This window comes from Postia placenta (assembly GCF_002117355.1).
Source record: "Postia placenta MAD-698-R-SB12 unplaced genomic scaffold POSPLAscaffold_6, whole genome shotgun sequence".
Taxonomy (NCBI): Eukaryota; Fungi; Basidiomycota; class Agaricomycetes; order Polyporales; family Adustoporiaceae; genus Rhodonia; species Rhodonia placenta.
Window position 1 is genome coordinate 654,380 of NW_020169837.1, and position 14,928 is coordinate 669,307.

Consider the following 14,928-nt stretch of genomic DNA (forward strand, 5'->3'; position numbering starts at 1 on the left):
ACGCGTGGGGGTGGTCGTCGACAACGTGTTCCTCGAGGAAATCATCAACGAGGCGAAGGAGAGGAAGGAGAAAGAGAGGCAGACGAAAGCAGTACCTATTCCTCCACCGCGCAGCACTAACCCCGAACCCCCAACCAGTCCCATTGCGGGACCCTCACGCCCCCGCCCCGATACACCCGTCGTCTTTCGCAAAGTCGACCCCGACTGGACACCCGACACCACTCAATGGACGTGGGACAGCTCCTGGCCGCATCAGAAGCACCTCTCTGGCGAGGAATGGATGAACGTGGGGAGGAATGCGCGCAAGGAGTGGTTCGACGAAGAAGAGGATGACGGCGTAGATTGGGAGCTATACGGAGATGGTGAGCAGTAAGTAGTCGAATGGGACTTCGACTCTGGCAGGGGGGTAATGAAACATTTGTCTTTCCGTTCTATTCCTTGTACTACTAGCGCCCATACTGGCGCCTGTCTTAGCGCTCACCCGCAGGTTGAACATTATGTAGCTTACATAATGGGGTCCGTGCGCACTTCGTGCCTGGTATCATACCACTATGTTTCCTTCTTTACTAACACGACCACACAGATACAGTGGTCCGTGCGTAGCCGGTACTTGTATAACTAGTTGTACCATTAGTTGGTCGAACCCTAAGTTCGACCTGGTTATCCATTCAAGTCTCTGCTCCTCCTCGCTTGGGGTAGTGGTCATTCTCGACTTCCTCGCTCGATCTTCAGGACGACGTACTGTCCATAAGCCCTCGCTCGTCGTCTACGAGTCAGGCATCAACATAGGAGTATAGACCATTGTATCAGTACAGGCATTTGAAATGCGCCTGGTGGACTCATACCGGCCGGAGCAGTGGGAGGAGGAGCTGCGGGACTTATTTGTGCTACAGAAGGGCCCGCTTCCAGTCGCCCTGAAGGCGCATTTCTGATAGTCGTCACTCTGCCATAATAGTGATTTCTCCTTGTGATTGTACATGATCCACCCTCGTCGGCCTTGAATATCTGGCCGCAGCTGCTCGCAGAATACTAGGTAATTAGAGTTCTCAGTAGACGCCCGTTACATGCTAGCGCCGGATCAAAATTTACTCCTGACCCATCGCATGACGCCTCGTCACTTCCAGTCTGCCCCCTCCATTTACTTCACCATCGGGAAACTGCGAGCAATATCTCTAGCGACACCACATTGGCGAAGTAGTTCAGCGCATCATTGCGCTGTAGCCTGAGACGCAGACAGAGTGTTCTCTAGTGCATATGCACGCGCCGCTTCCTTTGGTATCTGCCATGTGTCGGAGCCAGGTGTGATAGCCAGACAGCAATGTTGCTGATAGGAAGCAGCGAGCGTGGTGGAAACGTACGTCCACAAATAGGTGAACCTTGCACCATGACCGGTCATGACCGGTCAAGAACACTCTAAGTTATGCTCGAACGTGAACCTTGGTGCTGCTGTCAGGAAGCTGTAGTAGGAGCTACAGCTGATTATCACCTGGTGCTACAATCCCAGTCGGGCGTTTAAACTGCCAATTAGTAATTAATCGCAGATGTCTGTCCTCGATCTTCACACCATACCATAAAGCGACTCACATTCCAAAGGCCACACAACCTGACAGTTATCGTAATTGACAATCGCGAGGCATCTGAGTAGCCTACGCCTGGCTGAAAATAATGTTCATACTCACACTGTCATGAGCGGTCACTGGTGACAGTTGAATTATGTATCATGTCAATTGTCGACGCTCACGGATCTTCTCCCGCCCACCAGAAGGCATCTGTAATCGCTTCCGATCAGATCGCAATATGGAGGTGACGCCTATTCAGACAGGCCACACAGGCGGCAGCAGCGCGAAGAGCCGTGCTAGTGACGAACAGTTTCCACGGAAGCAGTGAGCGCCCTAGTGCTTCGCAGGCAAAAGCTCAGTTATGTGGTCCTCCTGACTGTGCTTTCAGACCTTATTGATCTCGGAGAGAAACCCGGTCGCGTTGTGCCAGACATTCCGCGCGTCCGAGACGGTACTCCATCTCATTCAGCGCAATGTCTACAGAGAAGCCACTTGCAGGAGACGAGAAGAGCCTGAATGGTGTGAACACGACCCCACCTGATCCCACTATCGCAGCAGAAACATCTCGCGCTCCCACCGCCATGATTATCCCAGATGGTGGTTTGCAAGCTTGGCTCTCGGTGCTCGGCGGGTATGTGTGACAGTCGTGCCAATGGCTATGGTAGCACTGACGTGCTCGTTCTCCAGGTTCTGCGTTCTAACAGCAACATTTGGATACTCCAACTCGTTCGGTGTCTATCAAGACTATTATGTTCTATCGGGAGCATCCAGTTCTTCCAACGTCAGTTGGATTGGGTCTCTTCAAGTACGTTTCATGGAGGGCCACAACATACCATCATGCTGAACACAGCACCCTAGCTCTTCCTTATGTTCTTTGTGGGACTTCCAGCGGGCAAGCTCTTCGACCAAGGGTACTTCCACCACAGCCTTGCTGTCGGGAGCGTCCTCTACGTGTTCTCGTGAGTAGTCAAATATGTAGTCACGGTCCAGTTTCATCCAAAGCCATCATCCTACAGCATGTTCATGCTGTCATTGGCACACCCACACAAGTACTACCAGCTTATGCTTGCTCAAGGTGTTGGCATGGGCTTGGGTAGTGGTCTGATGTTAGTGCCATCGATGTCAGTGCAAGCGCACCACTGGAGAAGGCGTCGATCTCTTGCCATGGGTATTGTGATGACAGGTTTGCTCTGCTCCTTTAGCTGAAATATTGAGCAATGACTTACATTAGGGAGAAGGCTCCGGTGTTGGCGGCCTGATTTACCCAATCATGTTGAACAGGATGCTGCACGGTCGTGTCGGGTTTGCATGGGGTGTCCGTGCAACAGCCTTCCTTACCCTTGGGCTCGTGATTATTGCCAATTGCGTCATGACAACTCGCCTTCCTAGTGCCAAACAACGTCCACCAGGGCCAAAGGCCGACGTCAAGTCGATTCTTGCAGATGGCCCATTCCTTCTTCTCCTCGCGGGGTGAGTCAGTCAGACCTCTTTGGCAGGGCATTTCTTACGATGTTCCAGAGCATTTTTGGTGCTATGGGGAATGTTTTACGTATGTGAGTCCCAAGCCACAACGTACTGTGTTAGCGCCGTTTGAGTCCGACTGAATTGGAGATTTCTACCTGCAACTTTGGGTCAATCCACATGGCCTATCCGAGACCCTCGGCTTCTACACGGTGTGCAGTCATTCGGTCGCTGCCCTCGTATTCATTCCACTCAACCATGAGCTCAGATCGCAATCTTGAATGCTGCTTCCATCTTCGGGCACACTATTCCCAACATGATTGCGGACCGTGTTGGCGCATTCAATATCTTTGCGCCCGTGTGTTTGATCGCTGGTGCCCTTGTATTTGCGATGTTCGGTGTGACCAGTGTTGGCACGGTCATCGTTTTCTCGATATTGTACGGATTCTTCTCCGGCGCAGGTGAGTCTTGACTCAATGCAATAACCGATGGATACTCAATGTAGAACCATCAGCGATTGCATTGATGCCTCCAACTGTTGCAAGCGTCGCCAACAGTGTGCATGAGATAGGGTGCGTGTTCCTCAGAGTGATTCATACTCTTGGCTCACATGGGTGTGCAGATTGAGATTGGGACTTGCCTATTTCACTGTATCTTTCGCAATGCTCACGGGAACCCCTATCGTGGGCGCGCTGTATGACCTGCACGATGCGTGGTTCAGACCCATCGTGTTCAGCGGTGTACGTTATTCCCACTGCCGTTTCTGTCAGAGCGGCCCGGATGCTCATATGAAAATAGGTTGTTATGATCACTGGGTTCGTGTTGGTCCTTTCGTCACGGCATATATATTCGAGGAGGAAGAGCACACAGTGCCTTTGATTGACTTAGAGTCTATGGTCTCGGAGGTAGCGGTTGTACGATCAATCCCAATTTGAAGTCAGCATTATGCTCATATAAGATACCTGCATTCACCGAGGATTGATTTCTCATGCTCGTGCTTGATCATGGAAGCTCTCTCCACTGAGCACTTGCATGGCGCGGCACGTCCGAGCAGGGTGCTTATTCATCACAGTGCCTCGAAGTTGCTCGGTGATGAGGTTGTAATGACGTGCAATCCCACCAATTTCGCGAACTGCACAGCATAATACCCCGTCGCGGAGGAGCTTGACCAAATTAGGCCACTTTCCTGCTCACGTTCACTACTGAGCGGGGTCGGAAGACGAAGACATTTGGATATATAACCAAATTGCCACCAGCTGCTGCTTTCCTTGATGCTATTTGTTGGTATACTTTAATGTTCCAACTTGACAGGTTTCAATGAAACCTAATACTATCTTCGAAATGCATGTTGTTCCAGTTCGAGGTGCAACTGTCTCCGAGTAACTCATGGCATTGCTACATTCAGTTTCAAATGGCATAGATCCACGGTCAACCTATGAAGAGGTACCAATGGGCGGTACAGACATAACTCTCTGCATACCTATTACGAAACACGCTGGTTGATGCTCGCCACAAACCTCTGAGTCTGCTACATGTCTGGTCTGATATATGTCTGGGATGAAACGACTAGTATTGGTCAAGTAAAAGGCTACCTGGGCATGCCATCATCTTCATCTTTGCGATGATCAACATTGAGGACCGATAGCATGTTCTGTTTAGCAGATGGTATAGAATGAAGTGGAATTCGATCTGTATCCTCAGAGTCTGAATGAGATGGTCGGGTGTGAAGCACTCTGATTGCGGCGCTGGTACTGTCCGTGTGGGTCATCCTGGACTCAATGTTGTTTGTAGTGAACCCAAGAGCAGCTAGAATGATGATGGCCATCGGAATCATTGTCTGAACGGCATTGCATATCAGTATGAGCACGTAAGGCAGTATGAGCACCTACCCCGAGCTGATCGATAGGATCGTAGATAATGTAGAAGCTGTTGGAGCCCAGATAGTATAGCGACAGCATCAATGTAACGGAGATCGAGTAAATCATCCCAGATTCCACAATAATCAACAAGATCTTCCAGGTTCGGAACGTAGTCAGGCCTTGGCTTAATTGTAACAAGTGCCTGCAATAAACCGAAATCAGGGTCTCATTACATGGCGATGGGCAAATATTTATTTTACCATGCACGGAGAGCAATGAGACCAGTGACGAGGACGTTACTTGAGATGGAAAAGGCAAAGAGGGCACCACTCCAAATTTGGATTGGTAGGACGAATACGTCATGATACCTCTGTGCATGGGCAAAGGCAACTGCCTGGCCTAACCCGCAAACTAAAGAGGGTGTCAGTACATAGACATTGCTCCTGCCATTTTATAGCAACTTTCCTGCAGTTCCGATGACAAGGATTATCGGAACGAAGCAGATTTTCCAACTGCGATTCCACACGAGCCAGCAACGCCACACCTATGATTCTGTGAGTATGAAGACATTCAATACTGGGAATTATTGCGCACCACAACACTGTCTCCCACAACTGCCTATGTTGGGAAAAGAATGTCAACCTCGTGATGTATCATGTTGTTTATGAAGACCTACGCCCAACCCTTGTATCGTGATTTTAGCTACGTTCTCCGGGCGTGATATATCAGAGAAGTATGCGGCAGGTCCGCCAGGCTGGTCGCGCAGTAGAATAAAGCCCTTTAAGAGACGGTAGAATCCTAAGGAGACGTGGCTGGTCGACAACACGACCATCAGTAAGGCAACTGTGACCAAGATCTTGTTGATCTTCACTGTGTGACATCGAATGGTGAGGATAGTCAAGCACCAGAAAAAAAGAATGGTATTGACACCTGATTGGGTGTTCAATAATGCAGTAGTCAGAACTTTTGGGCTAATCGAGAGATCATACAAAGCAATGTACCATAAAACAGTGTTTCGAGCCATATAGCGGCCAAGTATGCTCTATCCAAGGCAACGTACGCGATTCTCGCCATCGGATGATAATACGTAGGCGGTGACGGTCTACGTGATCAGGTTTGAGTATGCGTTGACTTGGTAGCAAAGATCATAACATTGCATCATACCTATCACTTATATGTGCTGTCCCTCATACCGGATCTGTATAGCCACACAGCATGAAGTCCACCTTCATTCTGTCATGCAGCACTGCTTGCTTTTGCTTACAATCCGATGTTCATCAAAGGTGCAGCCATAATCTTGGTTCACCTAAAATCTAGACATCACACATTGATACCCAGATGGGACTCCTAGAACCGCATCCCGCAGCTATATGGCCACATTGAAGTCAACCTTCAGGGCGAGGGCTCTGAGCATATAACAGGCACAATTCACAATAGATTACGAACCTCAGTCCATGCTCAGAGGCATTATGACAGAACCTTGACGTAGCTTATCTGTTGGCAATTGACGTTACATGATCAAGTCCTCTAAAAGCTGAAGTCGAGCACGAATATTGGAGTTTCTGTGGGACATCGTTGGTTAGCAGCACTTCCAGGGCGTATCACTGATGCTGACACTCCTGTGGTCCCTGCGCTCATCACCTGTTCCTGCGCGAATACTACGGCGTTGCAATTCATATGTGATAGCGAGAACATGGCCCGGGGATGCGGCCTGTACCAAACTTGTCGCCATACTAAACATGGATGTGCAATGTTTAAGTCAGTGTCTAATGAGTCTGGATTGTACTTAGTGTGATTCTCAAGAGACACCCCAGCCGTGTTCTGTTACTCCTGATGTTGCGTCTACTCGGCCATGTAATCATGGGGCACATGAGATTCTAATTACTGCCGAGATGCCCGGCCAGATGTGCTTCATTGAAATGACAAGTTGCCATCTGTTATCCTCCGACACCTTCATGACATGCTGTTTAAAATGCTTGGTCCTCGGCGTTGGTGCAGACCATCAGCTTCGCAGGAAATGATGGTGGGAAATCAGCGGCCAACTCTGTGTTGGTGGCGGTTGATATAGGATGACTCAAGTACATCCCAAGATGACCATCATCTGATATCTGTACTAAGCGAGAGATTATGTTAGTGCCACGTCAATGACAGCTGCTTGCCTGCTGACACCACAGCGGCTAGCCGCCGAACTGCAGCTGTAACTCAAAACGACAGGCGCAATTTCAGCAAGTCGCCCTGAGAAGTCTTGTTTGGAGAATAAATGCCACAGGACCAGTAGTGTGGTATTTCATCGAAAGATGGCAAGGGGTCGCATCTTCCAATCACCGTCAGCACGCCATTCCTGGGCGGGCTTTCTGGAATCGCGTCTATCACCAGGTGTGCAGCTGCAATCCTCACGGAAGGTTGAATAATCTTGGGGTCCTCCGGGCTCTCGCGTTGCCGCTTTTGGTTGCATCAAGTGCAGCGTGATGGTTGCGCAGCGAGCGGTCAACGACGCCTGGCCTTGGATTCAGCTTCCATCTTTGTGGTCATGAACAACATCAAATTAAGGTTTCTTATCCGCCTCTTCTCAGCTTAGACATATCAAGCATCATGAGTCCCGGAGCTCCGTGAATACTGTGGACAGCTCCTCTGTGCAAAACTCTACGCGCCCTGTCAAAGATCTGGAACTGTCTGCATGCGATGCATTGCAGGTCCCAGCTGAGTATAGATTCCCGAGGTAAGTGAGCACCTCACTCATTATATAACACGCTCACAAGTTCGGCCTGTTTGCTTTGTACAACCAGCCCCCTGTTGCCACCTTGTACATACCAGCAATGCACGCTTTCCTCATGGACGATGATACGACCTACGAAACCCTAACCCCTAACCTGGGTGCGACCTAAAGGGGCTAGAGAGACGGATTATAGTCTTAGTGAGAGGGGAGTTAGCAGCAAGGTGTCCCGCGGTTCGAGTGAACACGAGAAACGTCCTTGGAAACGGCTACGAACAATGGGGAAGGTACGAGGTGGCTTCGACACGTCGTCGAAGCTACTCGGAGGCGGTGGGTGGTTAGCGGAGATGATCGAAGCTCGGCAGAGCTCTTCGATGTATCGTAGAAGGAAGGGACACGACTCGATAGGGTGGACTTAGCTATGGCGCGGTTCGCAGTTTCTTCGACAATAGTCGAAGTCGACGGGCTCGTCGAGATGGTATCGACGAGTAAACGCAGTGAACGAGGTTTCGAGGTTACGTAGCGAGGGACGAAGTGACGCAGTGTTGAAGCTTAGACGCGGGGCGAACTCGACTTATGAGCTCTGAACTTGAGGGGGGGAACCAGATCTTGTTTTTTTTTGGAGAGAAGTACGACAGATTTTATACTACACAGGACGCTACGACTATCGAAAGTGGCACACTGGTACAAGGGGCTTTGCATTGTTCCTCAAGAAGCTGCCTCACCGAGGGGCACATATCAAGTCCATCGGTAGAGTGACGTCATGCCGAACGCGGAGATGAAGAGAAACATGCGAGACACTTCGGACCGGTGTCCGTCGTTGAAGGCATGTCGCGAGGTTCGATACCTAATCGGGAAAGACCGGCTACGTCGGTGTGGCTTGGAGTGATGCGCGCGCTTGGCCGAGCGGCGTCAAGTGGCCCTTTTGTTCGCCGAATGCGGAAGATGTCCCGGGATCTACGCGCGAGGCATCGGGACGACCGTGCCGAGCTTCGAGTAAGCGTCGCGCACCGTCGAAGGTGTCGAAGAGCGTCGAAGGCGAAATCGAAGTGTTGGGAGACTGAGTCGAAGTGCCGGGCGGGATGCGACTGCCGAAAAGAGGTGAATCGGGGCCCAGAGGGGCTTGGCGCCTATCAACGACCTTCCTGGAGATCCCCGTGAACGGCACGACTCTGGGAAGGAAGTCTCTATATCTGAGCTACAGGTGCTAGGTGTTCTGTATCGCCAAATCCCAGTCGACTCCTCTGGCAGTTGGCAAGGCCAAATTGATGCTTTAGCCGAAGAACGTACCTACAAGAATCGCGACACGATTGGTATCGAAAGCTTCAGCAGTGTTGATGCCATGAAGGCCCAATTAGAGGTTTTTTTCCGCGAGTGAGTCGCGATGTATCATTATTTATGTGTTGTGCGGTGAAGTTGCTACATCTTTCAGGCACATGCATGAGGACGAGGAAATTAGGTACACCCTCAAGGGTACTGGGTTCTATGATATCAGAGGTACACATCGCTAGTTGTCCTTGACAATGTCAGTTCAAAGTGCTCACTGCACTGCTTGCGCAGATTATGACACCGACAAATGGATTCGCCTGGAAGTGCATGCTGGAGATTTAATCATTTTGCCTGCCGGGATCTATCATCGCTTCACGATTGGGCTGGAGAACGACTACTCCACTATGCGCCTTTTTAAGGTGAGTGCCAACAGTCTAAACGTCGTGGTCAATTCTCAAAAGGCCTTTTACACCCGTTGTCATAGGATAACCCCAAATGGATTGCACACAGTCGCAGTGCTGAGACGGATTCCAACACCTACAGACTGGCATACATTCAGGCCGTCGAAGCGGCAAAAGCACAGCTATGAGACGCGAGGCATATTCCATTATCTCTAGCAAGTGAACTGCATCTCTGCCCAATCTTTGCTAGTACCTGTATATCATATCTTGGGGCTTTGCGTAGCCATGTCAACAACACATGAGACTTTATTCGCGAGCACAATAAGATGCTACGTAGCATGAGCTATCGTCGATGTGCAATGGACGTGGATAAGTAAATGTCAATCTATAATAAAATACCGCGCCGGCCGAGCGCCGCAAGGCCAGCAACATTCGGCACGATAGCGCACAGTGTTGAGTGACTCGGATATGTGTGACAGACCGGTAGCTCCGGCTGACTTTTCCCGGACTGAATACACTACTTTCCTTTTTAATCTTCGCCCTTTCTCTGCTAATAGGCTTTCCGAGTCCTGGTCTGACTCAAGGCCCCATAAAACTTCTCTTGCTTGGTAAATGAACTGTAAATTTTACTTACTCTCACAGTACTTAACGAGCTCATCTGTACTGCGTTCGGTAGTGTACTTCGGAACCCAATCGCAGACTTATAACCTGTCTGGCCCGCTGTGCGAACTCTCCCTAGTGTGCCGCCACCGACATTCCTTTTAAGGAACGCGAGCATCAGATATTTTTGACAGAACGTCTACTGCTTTAAACTGAACCAACTCCTCTGCTCAGTTGCCCTCTGTCTGGCTACACTCAAGTCTGATCAACTCGACACTCCGACTCTAGGCGACTCCTTTTTTCACATCAAAATGACTTTGACAAACCAGCAAAACCCCTTATCTTCAAAATGTCGCAAATTCCCATTGCTACCCACTACAACTTGAGGTCCCACCAAGTTGCACCTTCACTGACTCCTAGCATGGACACTCTTCCAGGTGAGTACCCTCTCAGCAATTACCAAAATAGTGGTGGTCGGCTGCAAGGTGACATCACTGACACAGACAAACAATCTGTTTCCGAGTTCAGCCCGGGCTGCTCTACAGCCGGGTTGTCTCTCTGTGTATTCCCTCTTCTGTTCCAACAGGAGATGTGGCAGTGTCTTATGGCCCTTACTGGTCGCTGAACCCGCTCTCTTTGCTCATGGTTCCCAAGCCGAGCATCGAGGACTCGCAGTCGCAGGTGGAGGCACATTCCCCTGTGATCAAAGTCGAGGAAGATGACAGTGGGGAGTGGATTCTCTCTCACCATGGTTGACACGGCTGGATGGTGTCACAGAGCCCAACATGTGTGTCGTGACTTAGGGTCAAGCGACTGGGGAAAACCAAACAAGGACACTGGGGGTGTTCAACTGATTCTTACCGAAGCGATGGTGAGCTAGGCTCAAACCTAAGGCTAGGGACAAGTAAATGTATTAGTTAGTGAGGTAAGAAACAATACAAAGGAGGGCTTACTGACCTAGGGACAAGAGGTTGAAACTGAGGTCCCTAGGGCAGCAGAGGCCGGCTTATATATGGGGGAAGATAAGGGCAGGCTGTGCGCACTGGTCCATGCACAGCTGGTCCGTGCACAGCATGCTGACACAGCCCCAGGGACTGGTGAGTCAACATGGCTGTGTCAGCAGGGCCCGAGCTGTGCCGCGCACTGCCATCCCTTCTAATCTAATTGTACAGTAGATAACGACTTGTCTGTTTGAGCATAAAGTACAGAGGTCACGGGTTCGAGCCCACGGAAAGGAAAAAATTAAAAAATGGCTAGACACCATGTCAACTTGTGACATTATCCCTCCCTCAACAGCACATGACCTCATGCAAGGCACCCTTGCCCATCTCCCACCCAGAGCAGCAGCGTGCTTCAATCAGCGGTGAAGGCATTGGCTGGAAGTTGAGACCCCCAAAGGTGGCAGTGTTGAGGCATCAAGGGGTGTTGGGATTCTTCCAGTGGAAGTCAGCTATGAGGGCCGGCGCATTGGCAACGTTGCACGCCGGCTCCCATGACGTATGCGAGTTGTCATAACCCTTCCACTTGACGAGGTACTGCAGCTGTCGCCGGAAGATTCTCGAATCTTTGATCCGCTCAACCTCGTACTCTTCGTCGCCCTCAACCTCAATGGCAGGCGGCTCCTCCGGCTCCCGGCCCGGGATGTCGCTACGCGTGTACTTGCTAAGCAAGGAGACATGGAATACTGGGTGCACAGGCACCGACTTTGGCAGAACCAACTCATAATCTAAGTCTCTGAGCTTTTGCCGCATGGCATATGGTCCGAGGTGCTTGGGACTGAGCTTCTTGCTCGGCTGTTTCAGCTGAAGATTCCGAGCATCAAGCCAGACCTTGTCCCCCAGCACAAAGACCGGTGCCTTCTGCACATGCTTATTGTAGTACACTTTCATTTGCTCAGCCGATAGCTCAAGTGTGGAGCACGTATCATCCCTGATTTCCTTCAGGATCTTAAGCCGATTGGCGGCTGCAGGCATCGCGGACATCGGATTGATCTGAACCTGGATCTCAGGGTGGTACCCTTGATGCAAGAAGAAAGGGAAGTGCCCGGTTGCGGAGTGAACTCGGTTGTTCAGTGCAAACTCTGCAAGCAGCAATTGCTTCGCCCAATCATCCTGCCTGTAAGAAAACCTCGAACGCAGTGCATCACTTATCGAACTTGTGCACATTATATATAAGAACTCCTATTTGTCGTTATGATCGTGCATCCGGCCTCATAAGGAAATGTGCGCGAAGGGGTGCACAACTCCTACCTTAATCTTTGGTTCATCGCCCGGCCCTAATTTAGAGGTTGCTGCAGCATGACTACAGTTTGAATCCTGAGATATATAGCGCACAATGGGTAATTAATCTTGTTGGTGTGCTCGTCGTGGAATTGTCAGACTCTTCTGAATAAGCTATTTCTTTCGCTGACCCCTGTATTATGCGAGTTGATGTGTAGCATTCAGTACAGGCAAACATTGGGAGCAATCTCAAATGTCCGCTCGCCAAATATTGTCCAGATATCCAACGAGATGTAGGAAATAAAATTTGAATACTTGGTTTCCGATTATCGAAAGAAATCCAAAATAAATGACATTTGGAGCTCCGGATATGGCGGCAAATATATCATATAGTCGCTGCTCGAATGTTCTGTAATGCAACATTGTATGATGACTGAGTAATGTTTGCTGAACGAATCTCCCAACATACGCCAATTATCAGCCAAGTACTTGAATTTTATTTCCTATATTTCATCGGATATCTGGACAATATCCGGAGAGCGGCCATCTTAGATTTCTGGCCTTATTGACGCAGGGAGGTGCACTCGAGAGCCGCTCGGCCGGACGCTGGGGCCGGCCTCTCCCGGCTGCGCGAGGGATCAGCTGGCCCCGGGCACTAAGCCCCAGCGGAAAGAGGTATGTCTATATGTGGACATATCTCACACGTAGTTTCAGTCTTGTCTATAGCCTCCTCGTTCGATCCACCACAGTACATGGAGAGAAGCATCATTCTGGATGGCCATGGGTTGTATGGAGTTGTGAGTACGTTCCATTTTTGTTGGTCAGCTGGTTGCGCCTGGATGCCAGGAGGTCCCTGATGAATAAATGCTGGAAGCATCCTGGTCGATACGGCATGCACATGGTTTTACAATGCCCAGGCTCAAGAACAGGGGAGCCGCTGTACGCAACAAACGTGCGTATGTCCAAGAGTCTCAGACGCGGTCCGAGGATGTCCTCGGCTATGCTAAATATGGGAATACCGTAACTAGAATTGCCAGGCCATCTCTGGCGAGCGTCTGCAGTTCATATGGCGAGAATATGCATACCTTCCGTCAACCTCACTGCCAATGTCCGCCGTGCACATTTAGTCTCCTCGGTCGCGTAGGCATACGTGTGCACACCTACTCACCATCACGGTAAAATTCCTCGCTGCAAGCGTTTCTATCGGTTTCGCGGCCGTCAGTCGCAACGTCATTGCCAACCCCTGCACTCTAGCAGCAGCCGCATTCGTCGTCTTCATCGTGGTAAGGACGGTTGCTGCAGGGATTGCGCGGCCACCGTATCCTCCTGGACCATCTGGTTTGCCAATCCTAGGCAATACACTGCATATTCCTCAAATACGCCCATGGTCGGCATATTCGGAGTGGGCCGCAAAGTACGGTGAGTCCTAGACACGATAATTGGTCGAAGGCGTGTCTCATTCTGCGTTTATCGCTCCCCCTGCTCCGCTTTATAAGGAAGAAAAGGCCTGTTGCCATGGGCTGTGTCTCTTCGCAGCTTGCTGCTACTCCCAGTGTGCAAGAACAATGTCTGCTCCTGGACGCGGTGTCCGCCCATAGGTTAGGGTTATGACAGGCGTCTGTTACTTCCGCCACTTGCGCCTGAAATCCTGCGCTCCATGTACGCCCCTATGTGCATGTCCTCTTACGATTCTACCTCATCTCCAGCACATAAAGAGGACGTGATGCCTGTTCCTGTGAAGGCATATACAAGATGCATGTCAACAAGTGCCTTAACTCCTCTTAATCGTACTGTTTGGAGTGCGCACTCGGTTCGAATCTCTTGTGGATAGTGTAAATTTTCACTCCAAGCACGCTACGAAGGGATTCGTGGTCGCATTGACCCAGCTGATTACTAGAACTCACTGAGCTGCATTCAATGAGCTATGGATGAGGACATCATCGTAGGATAATCCAATGCTTTTGGGGACTCTTGTCTCGTTCACTACTGGCGTGTCCAGAAGTTGATATGCGAGCTGCTATTCCCGTGATCAGTTTCCAACACCCTATGAATCTGGTTAGCTGCGGATAAAGGCTCCGCCACGGTGCCTCACATATCTCTTACTCGAAAAGTACGGTATTATCTAGACCGAGAGGTTCTGCATCTCAACAAGACCTTTTTAAGATAGAATGGGGAAGGGAATGTCTGACCTGATTCCGGTGCTCAAGTCTAGATATAGTACGCATCGTCTGCATGGTATTGACCTCATTATCGGGACGTGGCCATCCCCAAGGAAACACGTTGGACTGAGACAGCGGATCGTCCTCTACATTCTTGCAGGCATACCTTTCGCTTGTGTGGTTCAAGACCGGGGTCGAAAATACAATGCTCACTGATTGCATGTATGGGCAGGAGATACCATACATCTTGAGGCACTCGGCGAGCACATAATCGTGCTCAACTCTAGCCGAGTTGCGAGGGACCTGCTGGATAAACGGTCAGCTATCTATTCTGATCGTCCGCATTTCGTGAGCATCTCCTGGGTTTAGCCGTCTGTCTGTGCACTGACGCTCCTGTAGGTCATGGCGGGTGAACTGTGCGTCGCTGAGAGTCTGTTTAGGAACGACAGTACTTGATGTAGCACTGACCAGTTCAGGATACGGCGCAGAATTGCCCCTCCAGAACTACAACAATGCCTTCAGGGCGCAGCGCAAGATCGTCGCGCAGACGTTCAATCCATCCATGGTCTCGCGCTACTATCATATTCAAGAGGCCGAGGCGCGCAAGCTCGCAAAGAGCATTCTCGATGACCCGAGCGCGCTCATCTCACAGACCAAGTTGTGCGTCTAGCTCCCCTTCGTCTCTTGA

The 14,928-nt window shown here is 50.4% G+C and overlaps 5 protein-coding genes across 5 annotated transcripts in view; 4 read left to right on the top strand and 1 right to left on the bottom strand.

Annotated features, from left to right (window-relative positions):
* Positions 1-40: 40 nt before the first annotated feature.
* Positions 41-797, top strand: POSPLADRAFT_1141294 (hypothetical protein; the record flags this gene model as incomplete). The annotated part of the gene is made up of 2 exons (XM_024485283.1): positions 41-369; positions 635-797. Coding segments are annotated over 2 exons (492 nt in total), but the record flags the coding sequence as incomplete, so codon positions are not given.
* A 1,343-nt stretch (positions 798-2,140) lies between these two features.
* POSPLADRAFT_1141400 (hypothetical protein) lies at positions 2,141-3,955 on the top strand (the record flags this gene model as incomplete). The annotated part of the gene is made up of 10 exons (XM_024485297.1): positions 2,141-2,190; positions 2,247-2,364; positions 2,418-2,518; positions 2,576-2,742; positions 2,795-3,029; positions 3,078-3,112; positions 3,171-3,232; positions 3,289-3,481; positions 3,535-3,598; positions 3,649-3,955. The coding sequence occupies 10 exons, from the start codon at positions 2,141-2,143 to the stop codon at positions 3,953-3,955; spliced, it is 1,332 nt and encodes a 443-aa protein (XP_024339464.1).
* Positions 3,956-4,791: 836 nt separating this feature from the next.
* POSPLADRAFT_1122355 (hypothetical protein) lies at positions 4,792-5,929 on the bottom strand (the record flags this gene model as incomplete). The annotated part of the gene is made up of 7 exons (XM_024483525.1): positions 4,792-4,857; positions 4,910-5,081; positions 5,140-5,319; positions 5,341-5,423; positions 5,474-5,497; positions 5,556-5,809; positions 5,881-5,929. Coding segments are annotated over 7 exons (828 nt in total), but the record flags the coding sequence as incomplete, so codon positions are not given.
* A 2,795-nt stretch (positions 5,930-8,724) lies between these two features.
* POSPLADRAFT_1141837 (hypothetical protein) lies at positions 8,725-9,450 on the top strand (the record flags this gene model as incomplete). Its single annotated transcript, XM_024485351.1, has 4 exons — positions 8,725-8,966; positions 9,025-9,089; positions 9,153-9,280; positions 9,346-9,450. Coding segments are annotated over 4 exons (540 nt in total), but the record flags the coding sequence as incomplete, so codon positions are not given.
* A 3,071-nt stretch (positions 9,451-12,521) lies between these two features.
* The window catches only part of POSPLADRAFT_1140712 (hypothetical protein), a gene marked incomplete at both ends in the record, with an annotated part of 4,517 nt that continues 2,110 nt past the window's right edge, over positions 12,522-14,928 (top strand). The window contains 8 exons of the mRNA XM_024485213.1: positions 12,522-12,566; positions 12,656-12,756; positions 12,831-12,878; positions 12,907-13,033; positions 13,110-13,189; positions 13,226-13,500; positions 14,473-14,588; positions 14,640-14,656. Coding sequence (XP_024339467.1) covers positions 12,522-12,566; positions 12,656-12,756; positions 12,831-12,878; positions 12,907-13,033; positions 13,110-13,189; positions 13,226-13,500; positions 14,473-14,588; positions 14,640-14,656 — 809 coding nt within the window. The remainder of the gene's footprint in view (positions 12,567-12,655; positions 12,757-12,830; positions 12,879-12,906; positions 13,034-13,109; positions 13,190-13,225; positions 13,501-14,472; positions 14,589-14,639; positions 14,657-14,928) is intronic.